The 22,411-nt window shown below is 42.2% G+C and overlaps 1 protein-coding gene across 2 annotated transcripts in view; it reads right to left on the reverse strand.

The window, feature by feature from the left end:
* The window catches only part of ntrk3b (neurotrophic tyrosine kinase, receptor, type 3b), a 79,730-nt gene that overhangs the window by 7,267 nt on the left and 50,052 nt on the right, over nucleotides 1–22,411 (reverse strand). For both annotated transcript variants that reach the window (XM_077024850.1, XM_077024851.1), the window contains exons 12-13: nucleotides 6,779–6,967; nucleotides 1,564–1,694 (exon numbers count right to left, since the gene is read on the reverse strand). In XM_077024850.1, the coding sequence (XP_076880965.1) occupies nucleotides 1,564–1,694; nucleotides 6,779–6,967 (320 nt within the window). The remainder of the gene's footprint in view (nucleotides 1–1,563; nucleotides 1,695–6,778; nucleotides 6,968–22,411) is intronic.

Consider the following 22,411-nt stretch of genomic DNA (forward strand, 5'->3'; position numbering starts at 1 on the left):
GATACGAAAATCGCACTCCAGCACCTTTCCTAATAAAAGCAGGGAAAAAGGGGGGTCCTGAAATGGTCATTGAGAGAGCATTCTGAGAGCATTCATAATAATGTATTATAAAACAGACAGGGCCAATCCTAAAACCTGATTGGCTGAACCATGTTGGAAATGGTAAAATACTGTATGGAGATTTATGGCCACCTCGCAATGACTGGATGAACTGTTAATGCCACTGTCCGTTGAAGAGACTAATCTTTGCAGTTGTGTTGCTTAGCAATAAAAGTCTGATAGCAGACTGCATTGTCTGGTGGAAGAAGTGTTTATTGTGAATATTGTTAATAATAAATAAGTTATTGAGCTCTGGTGTATTTTATCACATTGTTTTGCTTCTGTTGTATATCCTTTGTGTCATGCCTAAAATGCCCTTGTCATAAAATCATTGTAATATGCGGTCTCTCGTGACTTATTGCTTTACTGATGGGTTAAATAATGTTGTGTAGTCAAATATATTTGCTGGTGTAATTAACTGATAATTATAGTACCACTTTCTATTATAACTGCGGTGAAGATCTCAAAAGCCAAAATTTTAACCAGAAATAACTTTTAATACAAATAAAGAATATTTGTTTCCTTACTGTATCTGTGGTATCTGTATCTATAGTGAAATCTCACCATCATTATAAAATACCAAAACGAGTCTTCCCAGCATGGCAAGGGTTGTTCATCTGGAGTGAGGCACAAACACCACAGATGGCTTTACCAGCCCCCCTGTCAAGGGATCTGTTAGCTTCCTGTAGCTCAGTGGCATGTCCTTAACAGTCTCGCTGCCCTGACCAGCAGACACCCCATCAACAGCCGCAGTCTCCTGTCTGCCCGCGAGGCTGTTAGCCCTCAGTCCATAGTGAGCTTCCTAACAGGCAGAGGAACCTTCGCTTTATCTGTTGTGGCAAAATGGTTTCCGCTCCCCTGATTCACTCTACTGTATCAAAAAAATGGTAGTTTAGATGCTGAGAGTGGATTTTTAATGCACAAATTTCATTACGGGCCCTAAAAAGTAGAGGTAATGTAACTGCAAAGCATTACTGTCAGTAAAGCAGGATGTCTGGTTGTATCACTTTGGCAAAAGGAAAAGATGACCCCTGAAGGCTCTGTTTTGACATGTATCTAAATTCACTGTACACAAGCCACTGCAGTGATGCTTGAGGAGATACTGTAGACTTAGAGAATGATATATGTATCCTAAAACATCAAAAAATCAATAGCATCACTGGAGTGCTCTTCCATCTGTAAAAAGGTTTATGAGCAACCCTTCATCAGTAAGGCATAAAAAAAGTTGCACTGAAGTCAGCAATAAAAGTTCCCAGAGTTGTACATATTCTGCTTCAGCGGGGAGAACCAGCTAAAACTGATGCCTATGAATAGCTCTTTCTCACGATCCCAAATGGAGGGCAAAATCCCCCTGCCACCAACGCCAAGAGGAAAGGATGCACGCGTGCGGAGGCCGCAAGAGGTCCTGCCTGTCAGGACCAGAGGCAGCAGGTGGCGCCTTTAAATTGAAAAATCATTCCGCACCTTGACAGCAACCAGCATCTTATCCTTGGTAGGGCTCAGGTTGTAGCACTCAGCCAGGAAGACCTTCCCGAAAGCCCCCTCCCCAAGCTCGCGTTTCAGGACGATGTCCCGTCGCTTCAGGTGCTGGACGTCTGAGGCGGAGGCAGAGAGGGAGGGGATGAAACATGGAGGGAAAGAAAAGCAGAGAGAATGTTGTCTGCGTCAGGCCTGTGAACGAACGTACGCACAACAACCTAAACAAGACCCAGACGAGAAGCTGCGGTTCGCCCGTCGTCACTTCGCCGCCCTTTTAGTGTCCTCGGTAGTAAAACTCGGTGTCTGCACTGTTCGGAAGACTCGTTTGGAAATGCGAAGCATGTATAATTATGTTATGCAAAACGATGTCTTCGGCAGTTATTTTGGTCTTTTCAAAAGAAACACACTGATAGTTCTCTTTTTCAAACAAAATACCCCAACAGTCTCAGTAATACTAATCAGCCTTTATAATATAAGGCAAAAATAATATCAGGCATAGTGATGCTGAAAGGAGCTGGCATCTAAACCAATCAGGCAGATAATCTGGTAATAAAAGAAACTGCATCTATGAAGAGAATGAAAATGAGGGAGGGAAACCTGCAATTCAAGGGAAGGTATATGTGCAGAGGTGTGTATGTGTGCAAAAAGCCAGGTTTAGTTCAGATAGTGCTGTAGATTTGCCATACACAGCTGGGTGTGTTTTCCACATTCTGCCTCTCCCTTTTCCTCATTCTAAACACACATATACACACACACACACACACACACACACACACACACACACACACACACACACACACACACACACACACACACACACACACACACACACACACACACACACACACAAACGGACTACAATGCAAATGAGAGTGAATTGTAAAGGGTCTCTTTTTGCTACATGCCAGGAATTCACTTGGGTAAATTAATATTTTAACATCAGCATCCACTGTCCTTTTCATTATTTTGTATGCATGTCTTAAATTCTAAACTGGCCTCCTGTGCACCTCTGGATATTATAGGACAGTATGAAACTTTCCAGTCATGACATCACATGATCACTCATGCTGACTCAAATGATCATGATTTCTGGTATGATCACAGTGTTTTTCAGGGGGATAGCAGGAGTAGTTTTCTTACTTTGACATTTTTTAATACACTGCAATCTTACATTACTATTGCAATTAATACAATTTGAAATGATTTTTATTGGTTTCTTATTGTAATATATCATTTCAGCTGGTAGCTATCCTATTCCCACTTGGTATGCACACCTTACATAAAAATCCACATGCAGTATGTATAAATACATATGATTGCAGTTGTACGTCATCAGTTGTAAACTTCTAACTTCTGTAATGCACTAAAACCATATTCTCTAAATCAACATAAGAACCCAATATTTTTTTCCCTCTGAATATTTATATAATAACTACATATAATGTGCCATCTGTCCACATATGTGCTGTGATGGGGTTATATGAACTCTGCTAGTGTCACATTAACATAGATGATTATACTGAGAATAACTTCATCGCTTTCTATTTAAAAAACTGCATTTTAATAGCGAGTACATTTTAATTGGTATCTACAGGATCAGTGTTCACCAACACTCAAAATGTCCTCAAAACCCACAAGGCTCTTGTCCAAGCTCACGCCAAAACCCAGCGTGACTTGTCTATTGTCAGAACTCGGACATCCGCCCACAAATCCCCTACTACACAAGGTGAACGCACTTGAGCTGTGAATAGCATGCAACAGCTGCTGTTATCAGTATCATCACTCCGACGCAGAGGGTGCGGGCGTCGGGCTTCTGTGCGGGAAAACGCCTGGGCGGGCCAGACCTCCACTCCCGCCTGAAATGCCTTATTTATATTCACTTATTCCCTCATTAAGTGGTCTGCTGGGTTTGTCCCGTCCCCTGAGAGAGCTGTGTTATACATGCATCTGCCAGCAGAGAGTATTGCCTTAACCTTCAGATTTGTCTTCGTTCCAATCCCTTGCTTCACCCCCCAAGCCCCACCCCCACCCCCAGCCCCACCCCCACATCCTTCACTGCAGCCTTTCTACCTGTATTAATGGCTAACGGAGACCTCTGGATTATGAGATGCTCTTGCTGTTCAATTCAGTTTAAGTCGGTACACTGTCTCAGTCTCTCCCAACAAAAATAAGAGCACAAGGCATCCTGTTACCATAGTGCCACTCTAGGTTAGAAGGGTTATGATGTATTTTTTCGAACAATAATCACTCTTTAATCGGGACATCTGTGGAAAAGTCCCATTTATTTCCTAATTCACCATGTCCAAGAGAGTTACCACTGACTCCTTTTTCCAAGGTTGATAAACATGTCTTGTCACAGAATGTTAGGATAAAATTATTTATGATAAATGTGCAAGTACAAAAGAGGGTCCATCCAAGTCATTTTTTTGGGGGGTGATATCTTCCTTGCTGTTCATTATGAACACAAGAATAATCACTGTGTCTACAACCTCTGTTCAAAATGCTTAACTGCAACTGTCAGGAAGAGATAAACGTGTGAAAGCTGTTGTTGGTTTGATAAAACAATTAATTTCTTCTGAACAAAAGACAACGTTGAGTTGAAGGAATTTTTCCCTTATGTTTCTCCTCATTCTTTTTACTTGTAAAAAGATAAATGAACTGAAAATAACCATGGTTGTCCTTCAAATGTTCTGCAACCTTCCCTTCCTTTTCATTCTCTTTAGTTATAATTAAGCTACTCTCCGAATGCAAAAATATATAAAATACTAACAACAAAAACAGATAAATACAATATAATTAAGAGTCATTTTCTCATAAGAAACTTACAAATGATGAAACAACAAAATTGCAGATTAGATATAACATCAATAATTAAAGGTCATTTAGCTGGTAATTGTGTTAAAGGTCTCAAGTAACCCAGAAATATGGAGACTGTGAAGGGCGTATTGAGAGAGCGGAGACTCAGAGAGTCAGCAGGTTGGCAGACTAGCGCAGAGCTTCTCCTGTCGGACTCGGTGCCTTTGGGGCCTTCCCCAAGCAAGGCACAGGAAATGATCCTTCAGACTGATATAGAGAAGCCAACGCCCGACAGATACAGAGACGCGAGAGCTTCGTTGTGCTTGTCCTCCTTTGCTGATAACATTTTAGATACAAGCAAAGGGTAGGCAGTGGCAGAAGGATCCGGAAGGATCTGCAGAGAACCAGACAAGCCCTAGACAAATAAATGATAAGTTATGGTCCACATTCAGGGGTTAACCAAGGCTGTTAAATGAGTTTACAGCATGATGGCCAAACACTTGGAGTTTGGCAATGATCTAAAACCAGTCCATTTTAGAAAAATATACATGTCCTTTACTCTAATTTACATATAAATAGGTCTATTCTGAAAACATCAGAAATAATCCTTGGATGAATAATTGCTATTCTAAAATTTGTTTGAACTGAACAGATCAAAAATTGAGTTGCATCTGAAATGAGAAATGTGGGAGGAGAAGAAAAACAAGGCATGTCTGAGGCAGCACGGTAGAGTGGCAGGAACAGACTTCACCGTCATCGTACACGCACGGCGCGGCACACGCACGGCGCGGCACACGCACAGCACAGCACGGCACGCACGGCGCGGCACACGCACGGCGCGGCACACGCACGGCGCGGCACACGCACGGCACGCACAGCGCGGCACACGCACAGCACGGCACGCACGGCGCGGCACACGCACGGCGCGGCACACGCACGGCGCGGCACACGCACAACGCGGCACACGCACGGCGCGGCACACGCACGGCATGCACAGCGCGGCACACGCACAGCGCGGCACACGCACAGCGCGGCACACGCACAGCGCGGCACACGCACAGCGCGGCACAGCGCAGCACACACAGCGCGGCACACGCACAGCACGGCACGCACAGCACGGCACACGCACGGCACGCACAGCATGGCACGCGCACAGCACGGCACACGCACAGCGCGGCACACGCACAGCACGGCACACGCTTCTTGCTTTCTAGGAACTGGTTAGTCTTGATCCTAGACCAACCTGTTCAACGGATAGTCACCTGTCATGAAGATATATTTTTTTAAAAGGTTTAAAGTCTCAGGTATGAACCTGCATACACTGCATCAACTGTGTCTAATCTTACTATCTTAGGCAGCTACTAGCTACATTTTACAGGTTAATGAGTAAGAAAATATGCAGACTCCTCTTAAGAATCAATAATTTAAATATCACACCTTTGTTAGATCAGGGAATAGATGCAATGGCCATGTGTCTACAGCCATAAAGATTTTATACAATCTATAATGAATAATGTGTTAATTTATTCATGAGAGCTAAATGTGAATTTCCCTTCCCTCTTGCTGAGATCTCTTCATGGCCATCAGTGCTCACAGTGAACAGACCAGTGCAGTGTGCTGGGAATATCAATGTGTGTGTGTGTGTGTGCGTGTGTGCAGTCATCTCTTTGTGCATGTCTATGTGCCAGTGTCTTAGAACTTCAAATGTTTAGCTATAATGGTTCCTTTTTAACTTTTGTGCATTCTGTGATCACGAAACAGAAAAAAAAAACACTGAAAAAAATCTTAGTGTCAAAAGCAGACAATGCTCTTATTTATACGAAAGGATTTACATTGAGGATCTCATTAGCATCAGGCCGGAAAAAGCTTACACAAGTGTCCGCGCTGCTCTGCTTCCTTCGGAACAGCAAATAAATCTTCAAGGAGCGATGTTCAAACGTGGAGCCAAGAACGTTTCGGACAACAATAGGCAGGCAGTTGTGCCAGTGCAATTTGCGTTGAGCCTGGACCACGAGGTGTCTATTTTTAGCAGGAGAAGGCTTGGGCTTACTGAAACTGCTTCATACCCATGTCCTACATTCTATAGTTAGTAACAACGCTATACTTTGACAAATAGGGTAAGCACTGGCCACCTCGAACAGATGTCTTCATTTCACAAAGTGTTTTTTGACTTCTAGAATGCCAGCTACACAGCCCCCGATCTGTGTGTGTCTCCTAATAGATAGAAGTAGATGTTAGTGGCCACAGCTCGGAAAGTTCATACAAAACCCACAGATAGAAAGCCAAAAAATTCCAGTGCCCCCATAGAGTGAAAAAATGTCAATGAATAAAGGGGCCGTGGTTGAGACAACTGAGGACGAGTTAGCGGGGACACAACTGAGGACGAGTTAGCGAGGACACTCACGGGTGGCGGGTTTGCTGCAGTTGTGTCCGTGACGGAAGTACTGCGGATTCTCGAGGACGGGGATGCGGTTCATTCCGATGACCACGGCATCCGGTCCGGCGTCCAGAGTGCACGGTGTGATGATGCCATGGTTGACGTGATGAAGAGGGCTGGCGGAGTCTTCCTCCCCACTAATCACTGCTACAGGTCCTGCGGAGAGGGGGGGCAGAAAAGGGCTGTTTAGAGCTAGGGGGGCAGAACAGAATAGTGGCTAAGTGGTTTGAATTCTGAACGAAATTTGGACATGGTTCAAGTGAAGTGCCTATTACACTCAATAACATGCAGATGTATCCCAGTTTCACTCCTGCAGTCCTCTTTGATTGACCACCTTTTTGTGGGGCCAACCAAAGCCTTAGTTTGACTTTCAAATCGACAATCCACCTTGCTTCCGCCTCATTCATTTTGAGACCTTTAGAAACCCCTTTTAAGCCATTTGAAGACTTCCATGTAGTCAGTAGCCAAGAGGCACATTCTGAAATTTGAAAATGCACCAGTTCTCATCAGTGTTAGCGCAGAGCACAGCTGCGTTTCCAAATTGCGGTTTTTTCATGTGTACACTCAGGGGGACAATAAGAAGCCAGGCAAGCAAACCAATTACACAAACATAATTTGAGGGAAAAAAGGCAAAAAAACTGAAGACCTTTTTGATTAAGTTTGCCCATCAGCATTTTTCCAACCCAGTCTTTTGTGAAACAATGTGAAATAAATAGATCATTGGATTATGTGTAGTTCCATGTCTATATCAGGGAGAAACAATGTCTAAAAAAATGAATGTAAGTTAGGCTAATGGAACCAGATGTGTGTAAATAAGCTTGTACAAGCTTGTCAGAGCAACATGTGTTTAAGGGAAGTAGCTCTGTCACTTCCTGTCTGCTAATACTGAACGTAAGGTAGCCAATAGCCAGTCCTTATCAGAAATCTCAAAATGCAAGATAAGCAAAATTGCATTGGTCCATTTTTCCAAAGGTTTCTTTTTTTCCCCCTAATTTCAGGGGGAAATATGCTTAGCCTCTTGCTGGTTGTGTGCTCTTAGGAACCTGTTGCAGCCTCCGTTGTGTTCTCAGTATCGGGGGGCGGCCGCTGCCTATTAATGGGCGGATCTCCTGGCTCCATCACAGGCAGGTCACGGGTCTTGCCGTGGGAACCTGTAGGCCCCTTGGCCTCTGTCCTCACAAGGTGACCTCCTGCTGCTAATGTGCCCTTCAACGGAGCACTGGAGTCTGGCCCAGAGTGGCGGGCTGTGTCTGTTCCATCACCACCACACACACTCCATGGTCTCACCTTTCTCTCAGCAAAAGGAAAAAAAGAGAAAAACGCTGTATGAACACGTTGTGTCATTTTCTGCCATATTGTTTGGACCCTTCTGCAAGTAGTGTGTAAAAAACGTAGTCGGGAAGTAGTGAGTCTGTCACCATTTGAGTTTGTACATGTTTTTGTCTGTTTATTCGTGTGGGGTGTTAGGCTAGGTTTTTTTGTTCTGGTTGTGTTTGCTTAGGTAAGGAAAGTTGTGTTTTTTTGTTTGCTGGTTTGACCGTGTCGGCTCCTGAAGCTCTTTCCCTCTGTGTGTTATAAACAATAAACCTGTACATGTTTGACACTGTATACGTCTGTCCATATCTCTCACTGCTGTTACACCCATATCTCTCACTGCTGTTACATCCATATCTCTCACTGCTGTTACATCTATATCTCTCACGGCTGTTACACCCATATCTCTCACTGCTGTTACATCCATATGTCTCACTGCTGTTACACCCATATCTCTCACTGCTGTTACATCTATATCTCTCACGGCTGTTACACCCATATCTCTCACTGCTGTTGCACCCATATCTCTCACTGCTGTTACACCCATATCTCTCACTGCTGTTACATCTATATCTCTCACGGCTGTTACACCCATATCTCTCACTGCTGTTACACCCATATCTCTCACTGCTGTTACATCTATATCTCTCACGGCTGTTACACCCATATCTCTCACTGCTGTTACATCCATATGTCTCACTGCTGTTACACCCATATCTCTCACTGCTGTTACATCTATATCTCTCACGGCTGTTACACCCATATCTCTCACTGCTGTTGCACCCATATCTCTCACTGCTGTTACACCCATATCTCTCACTGCTGTTACATCCATATCTCTCACTGCTGTTACACCCATATCTCTCACTGCAGTTACATTCATATCTCTCACTGCTGTTACACCCATTTCTCTCACTGCTGTTACACCCCACAGTCTCACTGGGTTGGAACACTGTACCAATACACTTAGTCAGTCCATAAACTAAACATGGATGGTAAGTTATTGCGGTTCTATTGCTGTGGTTTTTGAGGAACGTATAGTGTAGATGTAGCAGGTTACCCTGAAAACAGAGCAGGAGGTTTTGCTTTTGCAGACTCAATGTAGCTGAGGGTATTAATTTTCTCACAGAGAGAAGCTCTACATGAGTGGGAAATTACTGTTAGACATGTACTCTTCAGTTTACTGATCTTGTAACTGGTCCTCTTCCTAGTTAGATGATGCATCCAGTTAGGTGTTACTGTAGCAGGGACCGGGGGAGGGAAAGCCATCAATATTTATGGTCCTTCACTAAGAAAGATAAAGAAAATTTATGTCTTGTCCATTAGTACTGATTGTTCATTGTGGTATAAAAAGCATTAGAGACAAAGGCTGAGAGCTCTTCTACTATGCAGGCCTTATTTAAGGTTATATTTCTTCACCAGAAATGTTGCGAGATGGCTTTAATGAATTAGCAATACTGACGTATTTAATGTGTTATCCATATTTATAAGGGGACCATGGAACTCGAGAAAAAACAAACAATCTCCATAAAAGAGCTTTTGGGAATATAATTATTACTAGCATTCATCTGACTAGATTTAGTATATGATAGAATTAAAGGAGGTTAAATGTCAATATCAAAGCACAAAAAGAAGAAAAAGGAGGCTGGAATGCAGAGAGCCCGATCATACCTCGTGTTCCTAGAGTACTGTGCCTCAAGAAGATTTCTCTCTAAATTAAACATGTTATACACTGAAAAAAATGAAGAAATCAAGACTATGAGAAAAAAAATCACAGAATTTTCACAAACGGCATAACTAAGTGCAGATCATGAAATGGCAGAGAGAGACAGAAAGATAGAATCTACAGAATAGGAGTAAAGCACAAGTAAAGGAGAACACAGAACCACATGCAATATAAATGTCTCATAGGAGAACAGAGTCGCTCTGAGTCCAGTCTAAAATGCAGTAGCTTTTTCTACTGACAGAAGCCTGACTTCTCTCCTGCACAAAAACCTCGGTCTCCCCGGGCTCTCGTGTGATGGAGGTTATACTCGGGTCTCATCCGTCAGTCCGTGGCCAGTTAAACACAGAGGTGCTAGGAACCTGATAATACGGCATCATTCCAGGCAGTTGGGTGGTGTACGCCAATTCTGCTCAGGCCATTAAACATTTACCTTTTATTACCAGCCCCGAGGGAAGGAGCAGGAAAAAATGAGATCATTCTGATGCCCAGTGTAAAGCTGCCATCGATCAGGCCGGGCGAGTGTGCCGCGAGCCGGCTGGTCCAACAGAGCAGAGCGAGACTCCCCTTGCTGAGTCACACTGAAACTCCACGCCGCTGTGGCCCCAGCAGCACAAAAACAGATCTAGGCTATTGTGCGCTTAAATGCGGCGGAATGTGCTGCTTTCTACAGATGAGGAAGACAGATGTGGAATTGCTCGTAGCCCCACTTCATGGCCAGGAGTGATCAGGCCCCACCAATTACAAAGTTAATTTGCGACGCACGCGAATTCCCAACGATTCCGATGTAACTAATAGCTAAATGCCACACTTATTACTTTGTTTAAACAGTAAATGCAATTTTCCCCAAGACGATTACAGATCACAAACTCACACATTCAACAAGCTGTTGGTTGAATTGAACAAAGGCTAAAGGAGACATAGTCTTTACAAAGTCAAGAATAAGGGATTTAGCTGAAGATGTTTACTAAAAAAATAAACATGTATGCAGCTGTTGCTGTATCAGAGAAGCTCGCTGTCGCCTTTTCCTTCTCCTGGATATTAGCCATTCTAGTAAAACAGTGTTCATTCACCACATATCATTAGTGCTCATCTACGTATGAACCTTACTAAATTAACTGACCTTATGACTATGATACTCCTGATTAGTGACAGAACTGTTTAGGAAAGAGTATACCTGTCACTGCCACATTCTGGTTCCTTAGATCTTTACATTGTAAGACTATTGGAGTGTTATGTGTAATCAAGGAGCAAGCTTTGTGCTAAGGTAGTTAGGAAGCTAAGAGTATGTGCTGGGTTCTACGTCAAGAGTACACGCCATCAGTAAGTCTTTATAATGTGTTATGTTTCAAATCTTTAAAATTAATTGTACAAAACAGACTTTCCTTTCCACAAGGAAGCATGATGGATCTGAAGAGAAGGCAAAGACTGCTTTGAAACAGCAAAAAATTTGATATCATGCTAATTTGTTTCCTCAACACATTTATCTTAAAATCTATTAGTCCTACTCCATTGGCAATAGGATCCTAATATCCTGAATGCTAACTGAAGAATAATGAGTAATAAGTGTCAGGCCCTCGTTTTGCACATGCAGTTTAGATTAGCTAACCGTTCAGAGAATTGCTTGTTAACAATGACAAAAACAGAAGCAAATTTGTCTGACGTAGACAAGATGCATGATGCTGTCAACAGAAAACAGGGCTTATTATCATAAGAAGATTTCATAGTTTTTTTATTGGGCATTTTTCCTGGATTAAGCCTGAGAAGGTGACCACTGAAAGCTCTTCTCAGCATAGCCTTGGTCAGGAAAACTAGTATCAAAGATCAAAGGAAGAGCCTACTTGTATAAACGGATTCAACAAGCAAATTGTTCTCCCCCTATTAAGAAAACATCATGCTGTTGTGATGAGGGCCCTGAATGGCCTATACTGAAGGAAAAAACCGTTGCCTAAGCTGAGAGCTTTGCAGCATAGGACAATTGGAGAGATCAACATCACATTATATTGCCTTGCTTGTTACTACGCTTTTCTTCTCCCCACAAAAGTAGCCATCCGATACCACTAGAGTTATTGGCTGGATAGCCTGCAGACAGCTCTTGTGGAATCCCCTAGTGTTGCTTTATTATTTCTTATACATCTTCACATTCACAGCTACATCTATGGAATTTAGAATGCAAAGTGCTCCCGAAACTCCCTCCTCTGTGTTTCAGAATATTCTGTGCCAGGGGCTGCCACTTCGTTGGTCTAAAATCCCACGGCTGTGACTTTAAACCTGAACGAACCTGCTCCGTTTAGCTGGCTGATAGCTTAAGGCATTTTTATTTATTTTTTTTTATTCCTTGAGTTGCAGTTATTTGGCGTGAAATAACCCTGATTGTTTTTGCATGGCGTTGCCATCTTTAAGCCTGTCATGATCTTGGCTTCTTTGCCAGGGCATGTCTATTATGAGAATCTGCTGTTTTGTGTCACAACCTACTGCTTAACATTCTATCTGAACCAGGGGGATGTTATGGTACAGTATTTTGCACATTTCACGCTGATTTCTTTTGGCTAAAAATATGACTGGAGGTTTCGGAAATTTGCATGCATTCTGGAATGCAGGGCACTCTCTTCCTGTGCTTTCTAATGGTGACATTTGCTTATGTTGAGATGCTGTGGGCAACAACATGTCTTCAACACTTAGCAAGGCCAACAGCTGGCGTCTCTGTCAGGTCCACGCTCAGACACAGTCACTTCCGACACGTGCAGGAGATCATTCACTTCGTCTTTCACTTCTCAAATGAGACCAGAAAAGTGACAAAAAGCATGGAATTTATTTTGACAATCAGATGCAAAATGCTTCTAATCCTCGATGGGAATAATCCCATGTGTTTTAATGATTATATACACTATATTGCCAAAAGTTTTCGCTCACCTTCCTTGACTCATATATGAGCTTACATGACATCCCATTCCTAATCCATAGGGTTCAATATGATGTTGGTGCACCCTTTGCAGCTAGAACAGCTTAAACTCTTCTGGGAAGGCTGTCCACAAGGTTTAGGAGTGTGTTTATGGGGATTTTTGACCATGCTTCCAGAAGCGCATTAGTGAGGTCACATACTGATGTTGAACAAGAAGGACTGGCTCTCAGTCTCAAGGTGTTCTATCAGGTTGAGGTCAGGACTCTGTGCGGGTCAGTCAAGTTCATCCACACCAGACTCTTCCATCCATGTCGTTTTGGATCTTACTTTGTGCACTGGTGCAGTCATGTTGGAAGAGGAAGGGGCCAGCTCCAAACTGTTCCCACAAAGTTGCGAGCATGGAATTGTCCAAAATGTCTTGGTATGCTGAAGTATTCAGAGTTCCTTTCACTGGAACTAACAGGCCAAGCCCAGGTCTGAAAAACAACCCCACACCATAATTCCCCCTCCACCAAATTTTACACTTGGCACAATGCAGTCAGAAAAGTACTGTTTTCCTGGCAATCACCAAACCCAGACTCATCCACTCCAGAGAACGCGCCTCCATTGCTCTAGAGTCCGGTAGCAGAATGCTTTACACCACTGCATCCAACGCTTTGCATTGCACTTGGTGATGTATGGCTTGGATGCAGCTGCTCAACCATGGAAACCCATTCCATGAAGCTCTCTGCGCACTGTTCTTGATGATCTGAAGGCCATATGAAGTTTAGATGTCTGTAGTGTTTGACTCTGACAACCTCTTTGCGCTATGCGCTTCAGCAACCGCTGACCCTGCTCTGTCAGTTTACGTCAGTGGTTCCCAAAGTGGGGGGCGCGCCCCCTAGGTGGGGCGCAGAGCAATTGCAGGGGGGGCACGGAGCTTGGAAGTAAAACATGTGCACATGTGTCAATATGGGGGGGGGGGGGGGGGGGGGGGGTGTAGGAGGGGGGGCGCAAAAGTATTCTCATTTACTATGAGAATAGTAAATGGGGGGGCATGACAGAAAAAGTTTGGGAACCACTGGTTTACGTGGTCCACCACTTTGTAGCTGAGTTGCTGTTATTCCCAAACACTTCCATTTTCTTGTGTGGATTGTGGAGTATTTAGGAGTTAGGAAATTTCACGACTAGATTTGTTGCACAGGTGGCGTCCTATCTCAGTTCCACACTGGAATTCACTGAGCTCATGAGAGCGACCCATTCTTTCACAAATATTTGTAAAAACAGTCTGCATATCTAGGTGCTTAATTTTATACATCTGTGTCCATAGAAGTGATTGGAGCAAAAGTTTCCGATCATTTGGATGGGTGAGCGAATACTTTTGGCAATATAGTGTAGTTTAAATGCCTCAAAACACACTCCATACAAACACTCTGTATTTCAAAATAAAAGTAGCTTGTTTTAATTGTTCATAGGTAACATACATAAAAAATATTGTTAAATGTGTTTGGAACTCTGTTTCAATTTGTCAAAGGGGAGCATGCCTTTGTTGTGCTCTGATCCCTGGGTTAAAGGCCTATTCTCTCAGACTTTTATGATTTGGATGTAATAAACTGAAGTAAATCCATGTTTTCTCCATAGCTCATAAACAACAATGTGATTGTAGATATTTGAGGGAGTTTCATGAAGGCAGAGGGATGCCAACAACTCAAGTAGATCAATAGCGTTGTCCTATGATGAAAACATTATACAGTCACACCTCCATTTCCCACAAAACCTAATGTCTGTGTGTCTGTGCCCTTTGTTATCCAACCGGAATTTCTGGTGGTCCACTTCACAATTTAATCTCTGACTTTTTTGTTTCACCTGATTCTCTTAATCAAGGGCCCAGCTAAAAGTCGATTAACCGAGTCAGCTACAGCACTGTCTAACAAATAAAACTCTAGCACAAATGAAACTGCAGAACACGGCATTTCTGGAGAGAGTATCTGACTGCGTTTAAGAAATGTGAGCAAATCTTCCTGGTGTTAATTGCTTCCTGTTGACGAGCTGAGAGGTTTGCTCCTTTAAATATTTAAGCGTTAGTTAAAAATAAGGAGTGCTATTTCTAGACCCCCACTAAGCCCACCCAGGAGAATGTAAATTATTTAACAGACCTGCCCATCCATTTCAGCCAGGAATCTTTCATTTAGGTGAAAGATTGTTCACTCATTTGATTCACGTCCATCTTATTTAATGCTCTTACACCCAGCACCCAAGCACTTTGTGGAACTGGGACAAAGGGACAAAGTGTGTTGTGAGACTGGGGACACCCAGCAGCTTGTTTGGTGTGATGAAATCAGGGCGGAATATAGGTCTCCCAGTCCGAGGTTTTACCATGCATGGTACAGACAGAAGGGGAACCACATTGGAAGGCACACACACACACACACACACACACACACACACACACACACACACACACACACACACACACACACACACACACTAAAAATAGTGGGGACTGGGGAAAGACGCGCTCACAGCTGCCAGATCGAAGGTGCGCAGCGAAACCGATCGCTGAGGTAAACCAGCGTCACCTGGTGTCTGGGTTTAGATAATGAGCTCAATCAGTCGGCGAGCCGGGCGCAGTTGTAATTATTGTCTGAGTGGTCTTGGTGCCTGTGGAAACTATTGTCTCAGCAGAAATCTGTTTCTCACAGAGGTGTTCACTGCAGGAAGCGTGGCCACACTGTAAGGAGCTCATAAGCACTTACACTGCAGCTCAAATGCTTATTCTGCCACTATGCTCTGTTTGCCCTGGTGTAACCTGTGACTCTCACATATGCTGTTTGGAAAAAGAAATTGGGGCTTTTCGTTTTGGTTGATTTCTTTGGATTCTTGGGTGAATATGATGTTTAGTTGTCGTCTTGCGGCACAGTACCTCAACGAGATGAGGTATGACCAAGCTTAAATATTTTTCCTTTTCTTTGTACTTTGAAATTGATATTTAATCTCATCCAGTTCTATCATTCAGTTAATATATTCAGTTGAAGGGTAGTAAAATTCCCAACAATGAAACATGCATACACATGAACTCAAATAAGCCTTCTTATTTGCATACTGTACAAATGTACCTTATTTCTAAAACCATAAAGTACGTTTGTTCCTATCTGTAAGATTTTCAGTTTCTTCAGTATTCTACCCCATGCTGGCTAAAGTGTTTCAATTTGAGTCTACAAACAAAGCAAAGAGCAGCAAGCCATTTTGGGCTTATAATGGAATACAATTCCTTGTGTCAGTGGTCTTCAGTGCTCACAATAATCTGTCTGTGAATCTGATAAGGGCAAAAGCCATTTCTGATTTCTTAGGACACTCCACTGCCATTCTACTATTCTAAAATCCACAAATGTGGCTCAAAATCTTGAAATACAATAACCACTGACTTGCACAATTACCATCAAAATCAATCATTTAGCCATACACAATCAACACCATTACCACACCAATGCAACAAGTACAAGAGTACAAGCGTCATGTGGAGTACTAAATTAATTATTATTAATTAATTCAGTATTAGTTATTGTCTTTAATACATTTCCCTGAATGGTGCATTTGTTGCTCAATGATAATGCCTTGCTATGTAACATGATGCAAATAGAGCTCTATGTAAATTACCCATTATTTTCTATGTATTGTAGAAATAGATCATCACTTAGGGCTTTGTAATATGAGTAAAATACTAATTTCAATCAAAATGTTGTGAGGGCTAATTTACATATTTTACCCTTCTGCAATATTTGCACTGCAAATGTCAATATCATGATAATGCTTAACAAATATTGATATATTATGCTGCCCTTATTTTGTCTGGGCTCCGTGCTGCTATGGGAGAATAAAAGGTATTTTCCAGATACAAACGAGTTTTTTCCAAGAAAGTAATATAACCATTTGGGACACTCAGAAAGCTGAACGCAGCCAGGTGGTCCAAAAGAAAATTTACATTTCAGACCACCTTTTGTAGACCACCAGTTAAAGACCCTTTTCAGACGTCATGGGGAAATCATTAAACCTTGCACATGTACTTTATGTTTCAATTTCCAGGCACACTTGTGGAGATCAAGATGGATGGACTGGATTCAAGACCAAGTCCTGGTCAACGAGTGGTGGTGCAATCCTGACCAAAGGTCACACTGGTCCCAAAGTGGTTCAAGATGCACATGCAAAACGTAAATTTTGACAAAACAATGATGAACTTAAGCAACCACACTGAATTCAAAAGAAGGTCCTAGATGCCTGACTCACTCCCGCTGTGTCCCAAACACTAAATATTCACACCTTACATTTATACAGACAAAATATAAATATTCAATGAGGAGGCTACAGAACACTGCCCAAGGCTTATCGGCATTTGAGAGAAAGCAAACAATTCTCGTTTGAATTTTTAATAAACCCTGACCACCATCCTTTCCAGGATCTTATTTTGTATGAAGCTCTACACCTCTGAATGCAGTGCCACTGCCCTTGCAATCTGTTTTACAAAGCTCAAACCTGGACAAATAACTTCATCTTCTGCTTGAGGGAGACTCCTGCCACTTCGGCTCCAGCCCAAACTGCTGATGCTTTCAATCAAAATAATTCAAATCCGTGAGTGATAAAGGTGTTAGGATCTCTGACAATGAAAGAATTTAACTCATCATTTCCCCTACTAATTCACTAAGTCAGAGATTCCTTACAATGTGTGAGCAGTTTATTTCAGAGATCAAATTTTTTGAGAATGAAGTTAGACAGTGTCCACATGCCAGATGGTTTGTGGCAATCTTCTTTCACTCTGAGCAACACTGTTGCATTTCTAAGAAATGTTCTTAGATACTGCAAGATTTACAAACATTTTGATGAGAGCATCCTTCAGCTCTAACATTACAGAAGCCAGAAGAATGTAAAATACTGTACAGACCATCCACATCTACATGTTTGCTGGAGTCAACAAATAGAAATAGAAAATCCGATAATCCGATAATGTTTGACTTATCGGACCTCCATGAGAATATGCTACAGCCTTGTATATATGTTAAAACATTACAATGCCTTGTAAGATTGCATCCTTTGTAAATAGGTCTGGAGTTTTGAGTAGCCACTAGAACACAGTGTTTCATCAGACTCAGTCCTTCCAAATATATAATTTTTGTTGTTTGATGAAATAGGAGAGCAAACCTCAATGACTTGAGGAGAAACAAAATATAAGATGAACAATAATGCATAATGAACCATATAATGAACCAATAATGCATGAATCTAACTTAACAATAATCTATTTTAATAATAATCCCATCTTAACACCATCGTGTTATTGTCCGTTTGAAGGATGATGACCTGCCTGGTTTGCAGTATGTGATGCAGTGTGATGCACAGTAATACACCCACAGATCAAAAAGAGGCAAATGAAAGTGCCTAGACATTAAAAGTTAAAACCTTAAATTGTTATCTCCTGTTTATGCTGATATGACTGAAGAAGAGAGAAACCCCCCCCCCCCCCAAAAAAAAAAAAAACAAAAAACAAATAAAAATCCAACTAAGAGGCGGTACAGTCCTGTCTGTTTGATCCCCATGGGGGGAAAGACAGGCGTTCCTCCTGCTTAGACCTCCAGGGGTAACAGAGACAAGCACAAAGTGTGCCGCTGTTTCTTTCTTCCTTGGGTAAACTGTGACATTAAGAAAGGAGCTAGGCTCCCTCCCACATCTGAGATTAAAATAATTATAGACTATTTTCAGAGAGCGTTTCTGATGATGAGAGCATATATAGTGCTGTGCTACTTAAACACTACGGCGCTTCGGTTAAATAAGACCTTGCTGATTTGCATCCGCCCCTGCACAAATGTGGCGTACTCTCTCTCTGGACTGCTGTCTGAACTGAAAATGTGGCAGATTTGTAATTTGTGTTTGCAGACGTGTAGTATTGCCGGGACTCTTGAGCTTCTCAAGTGAGTGTAGCATCAATACAAGACAGTATCAGTACCTGGAAATGGGCAAATAGAAAAGCCCATTGAGAAACGTTGAACTGTAAGAATCAATTTGAACCTTGGGATTTTGCTCTTTAGGGTGATATTAAAAAACTAAAAATGGCTATTTAATTTGAAGCTTTACTGGTCAGGTAAAAGCTTATGGTTCCCATCTTATGTTTGTGTCCTCAGTGAACGCACTTCAACTGAAAATAAAGTGAGCAGTGGACAACTGAAATGTTCGTCAACTGCTCTGACATTTTGACGGACATTTCAGTTGACTACTGTTATGTCAGACCTCCCAGTCATATTAGTGGCGTGAACTAGAGTCAGTTTTACTGGTCAAGTTTGCTGAATACTCAAGGTATTTGTCTCCATTTTATATTTATTTATATATATGTACCTACATTGTACAAAATACAGTTTGACACAGTGCTTATGTAAACCTGTAGGACAGTAAACATTATTTACATAATTTACAACTAATATACATCATTTATAGTTGAGTACTATAGAAATATTCTCATTTGCTAAAATATCAACAATATTTTTATATACCAATAAACACCAGAGGTTGGTGCAACAATACCAGTGGAAAGAGACTGAGGTACTGAGATCAATACCAGAATTCAATTCCAAAAACATTGAGAAATATTGCACGGAGCTGTGGCATGAAGTCTAAACATGTGGCACAGTTGGTGTACAACATGGTACACGACTGCAGTGGGTTATGCTTAATGGCCAGAGACACGGGGTATTCACAAGCTTAATGTCTAGGTGAAACTTAACCGAAACCTGTTCTTATGTTTGGATATTCTGATGCCAGGTGTCCTGTGTCGTCTGCTGGATGGCAGCAGCTCCAACAGTTTGTGTTCTGGGTGTGATGGATCCTCAATAATACTCCCTGTCCCTGTGCTGACATGGGGAGAGTTCAGGTCCTGGAGGGAGGGTACGTTGATGCTGCTCTGCACCTCTGACTATCCTCCGCAGTCTGGACTTGTCATGCTGGGTGGCAGAGCCGAACCAGACAGTGATGGATCTGCAGAGAATGGATTCAACGATGACTCTGTAAAACTGACACTGCAGCTCCTTGAGTTGGCTGTACTTCCTCTGCCAGTGTAGAAAGTACATCCTCAGCTGCACTGCCTTTGAGATGGAAGTTACGTGTGACTCCCACTTCAAGTCCTCAGAGGTGATGGTACCTAGGAACTTGGTTTCGTGTTTGTGTTTTTGTGGCTTCCACAGTGCAGTTGAGGAGACAGTGGAGGAGGATGCTCTCTGATGTCCGTCGCCATTTCCATGAGGATCGTGAGGGTGGTTAGCATCAGATTGTTTTCCGCACCAAAGTGTAAGCCTGTCAGCCTTCTGTCTGCAGGCAGATTCATCACTATGCTGGATAAGGCCCAAACGGATGTATCGTCTGGAGATTTCAGGATCTTGACGGAGGGATCGGAGAGGTATACTCATTGGTACAGATGAAGATGAGATATTCAGAAATAACACATTCTTTGAGACACCACTACCAATTACTATCATTTGCAAGGCTGCTTGCATTGGTTACTTTTGCCACCATTGCTAATGATCATGCTCTTAAAAGAAAATAAAAGAACAAAAATTGCAGTCCATTGCTAGTGAAGTGGATATGCACAGAAAGGACCTACACTGGGTTGTTACAGAGGTGTCATGGAGGTAGTGAACAAGCATACACAAAAATACACTTCAGTTGCTTCCAAGCTTTCAACTTTCTGTTCTGAATGCCAACAAGTAAGGCATCTTGGAAATCCAGTGTATTGCCTACACTAACCGAGCTATGAATCATTCTCCTACAGATATACTGGTGGATTTGAGACTAGAGGACGCTGGGAAGGGTAGGATCATCCAGTGGTGATGGTAACAGAATGCACCTAGTTCACAAAGTGCAGTAGTGACAACTGAAGCCATTGGTGCCTTGTCTGTAACACAGGGATGATTCTGTTCGATAAAAGCACATTTCCTAATTCCTAATCTTTAATCTCACACTGTCAGTAGAACCTGCCTCTAGGTAAGCAGATCACTATCATCATGTGGTGTCTTTAATATTGATAGTTTCAATTAAAAAAAAGATTAACAAAAAGACTAATTGTGAATTTCCTTTGTCTAATATGAGCTGGCTCCACTCTCTTTTGCTTCCCTTCCATTTCTTCAATTTCAACTTTATTTCTTCTCCAATGGCCCCGTCCTCCCATTTTGTGCCTCAGATAGTCTTGGATGTTTGGTGCACACGCTTGCAGGTAAAAAAAACCCTCACATACATCAGTGTAAGCAAGTGGCTGAGATAACCTCTGGTGACACAGACTTGATGTATGTGCTCCTGCAGTCCTTAGGTAAGACAGGGTAACAGGGCAGAGTCTCTGCATCTATATTCATCCTTCCTGGCATGTATCTGAGATCAAAAGGAACATCAGGCATCCCACCAATTCAGCAGTGACGTATGGCATGTACCCTCGCTGCACTCACAACGTAGGTTAATGGGACCTTATTGGTTAACATGGTGGGAGTAGCTGCATAATCAAGATAGTACTGAAACGTGACAAATCGCCCATTTTATAGGCAGGAACTCAAGCGTGCGTAATTGTAAATGTTCATTTCTATCAGCTGGGTTACGTATTTGGGACTTCTCAGTTAAAATGTTCATGTCTAAATAAGAAACTAATCAGTGTCGTTACCCCCAGTTACTCTCAGTTTACCTCCCTCCTGTGTGTAAACCCTTAGATACACACATCTGTATGCAATTCAAACAGTAGGTCATGCAAGAATGAGCAAACTACCAAACACGCCTACTGTGACTTCTCTTCTGCTTATGATGGTTTTATCTGAGTCCTTTGGATTCATTTGCTCTTTGAAGTTGCTCAAAGACAAGTCTTGCTAGTGAAGAAAATGCCTGAATGAAAGAATAATAATAACTTCAGAATGTTCTAATGTTCTTAGTTCTCCAATACTCGTTGCTGTATGCAACTTCTCTTGCCTCTACAGTTGTAGGATTAATTTGCATTCCATTAACACATATCAGACACCGTACATATTTTACTTGACATTTTAACAGTTCACATGTCTTAATTCCATGTATACCGCTTTGTACATCGCTTTGGATAAGAGTCGTCTGCTAAATGCCCAAAATGTAAATGTAAATGCATTCTCTTCTGTCCTAGTAACCATGTGATATCTTCAACATGTCATTGAATGTCTTGGAAAAAACAAAGCCAATTATTTACATATGCACCACAGCTCTTATGCCATGAACCTTCCAAGAAACTCCTCGTGCAATTCTGAAATGCTGCAGGTGCTTCAGTCAGACCAAAAGGAATGTGCAACCACTCATATAACCCCCAGAGGTTGTTGAAATCTGTGACATTCTGTGAGCCCTCATCCCCAAAGCGCTGGGGGTATGTACTCCCTTGATGTAGGACTAAAAACCAGGCACAGCAACCTCCCTATTGTGTGGTCTGAAATGTTCTTTCGGTTTATTTCCCTGAAGTCCACACAAAGAGGCAATCTTTAGTGCTTTTTCCATGTGTATACAACTGTAGATGAGTATGATGGGTATGGTAGTATAGTGGATTCTGTCAACAGCTGTTTTTATGGTTGACAGTATTGTTATTTTGGTTACCAGCTACTTGAGCTTGGTCTCAGTTACTGGTGTCAGAGGACCTTGACTCTACATGGGT

Source organism: Brachyhypopomus gauderio, chromosome 12, assembly GCF_052324685.1.
Source record: "Brachyhypopomus gauderio isolate BG-103 chromosome 12, BGAUD_0.2, whole genome shotgun sequence".
In the NCBI taxonomy this organism is placed as follows: Eukaryota; Metazoa; Chordata; class Actinopteri; order Gymnotiformes; family Hypopomidae; genus Brachyhypopomus; species Brachyhypopomus gauderio.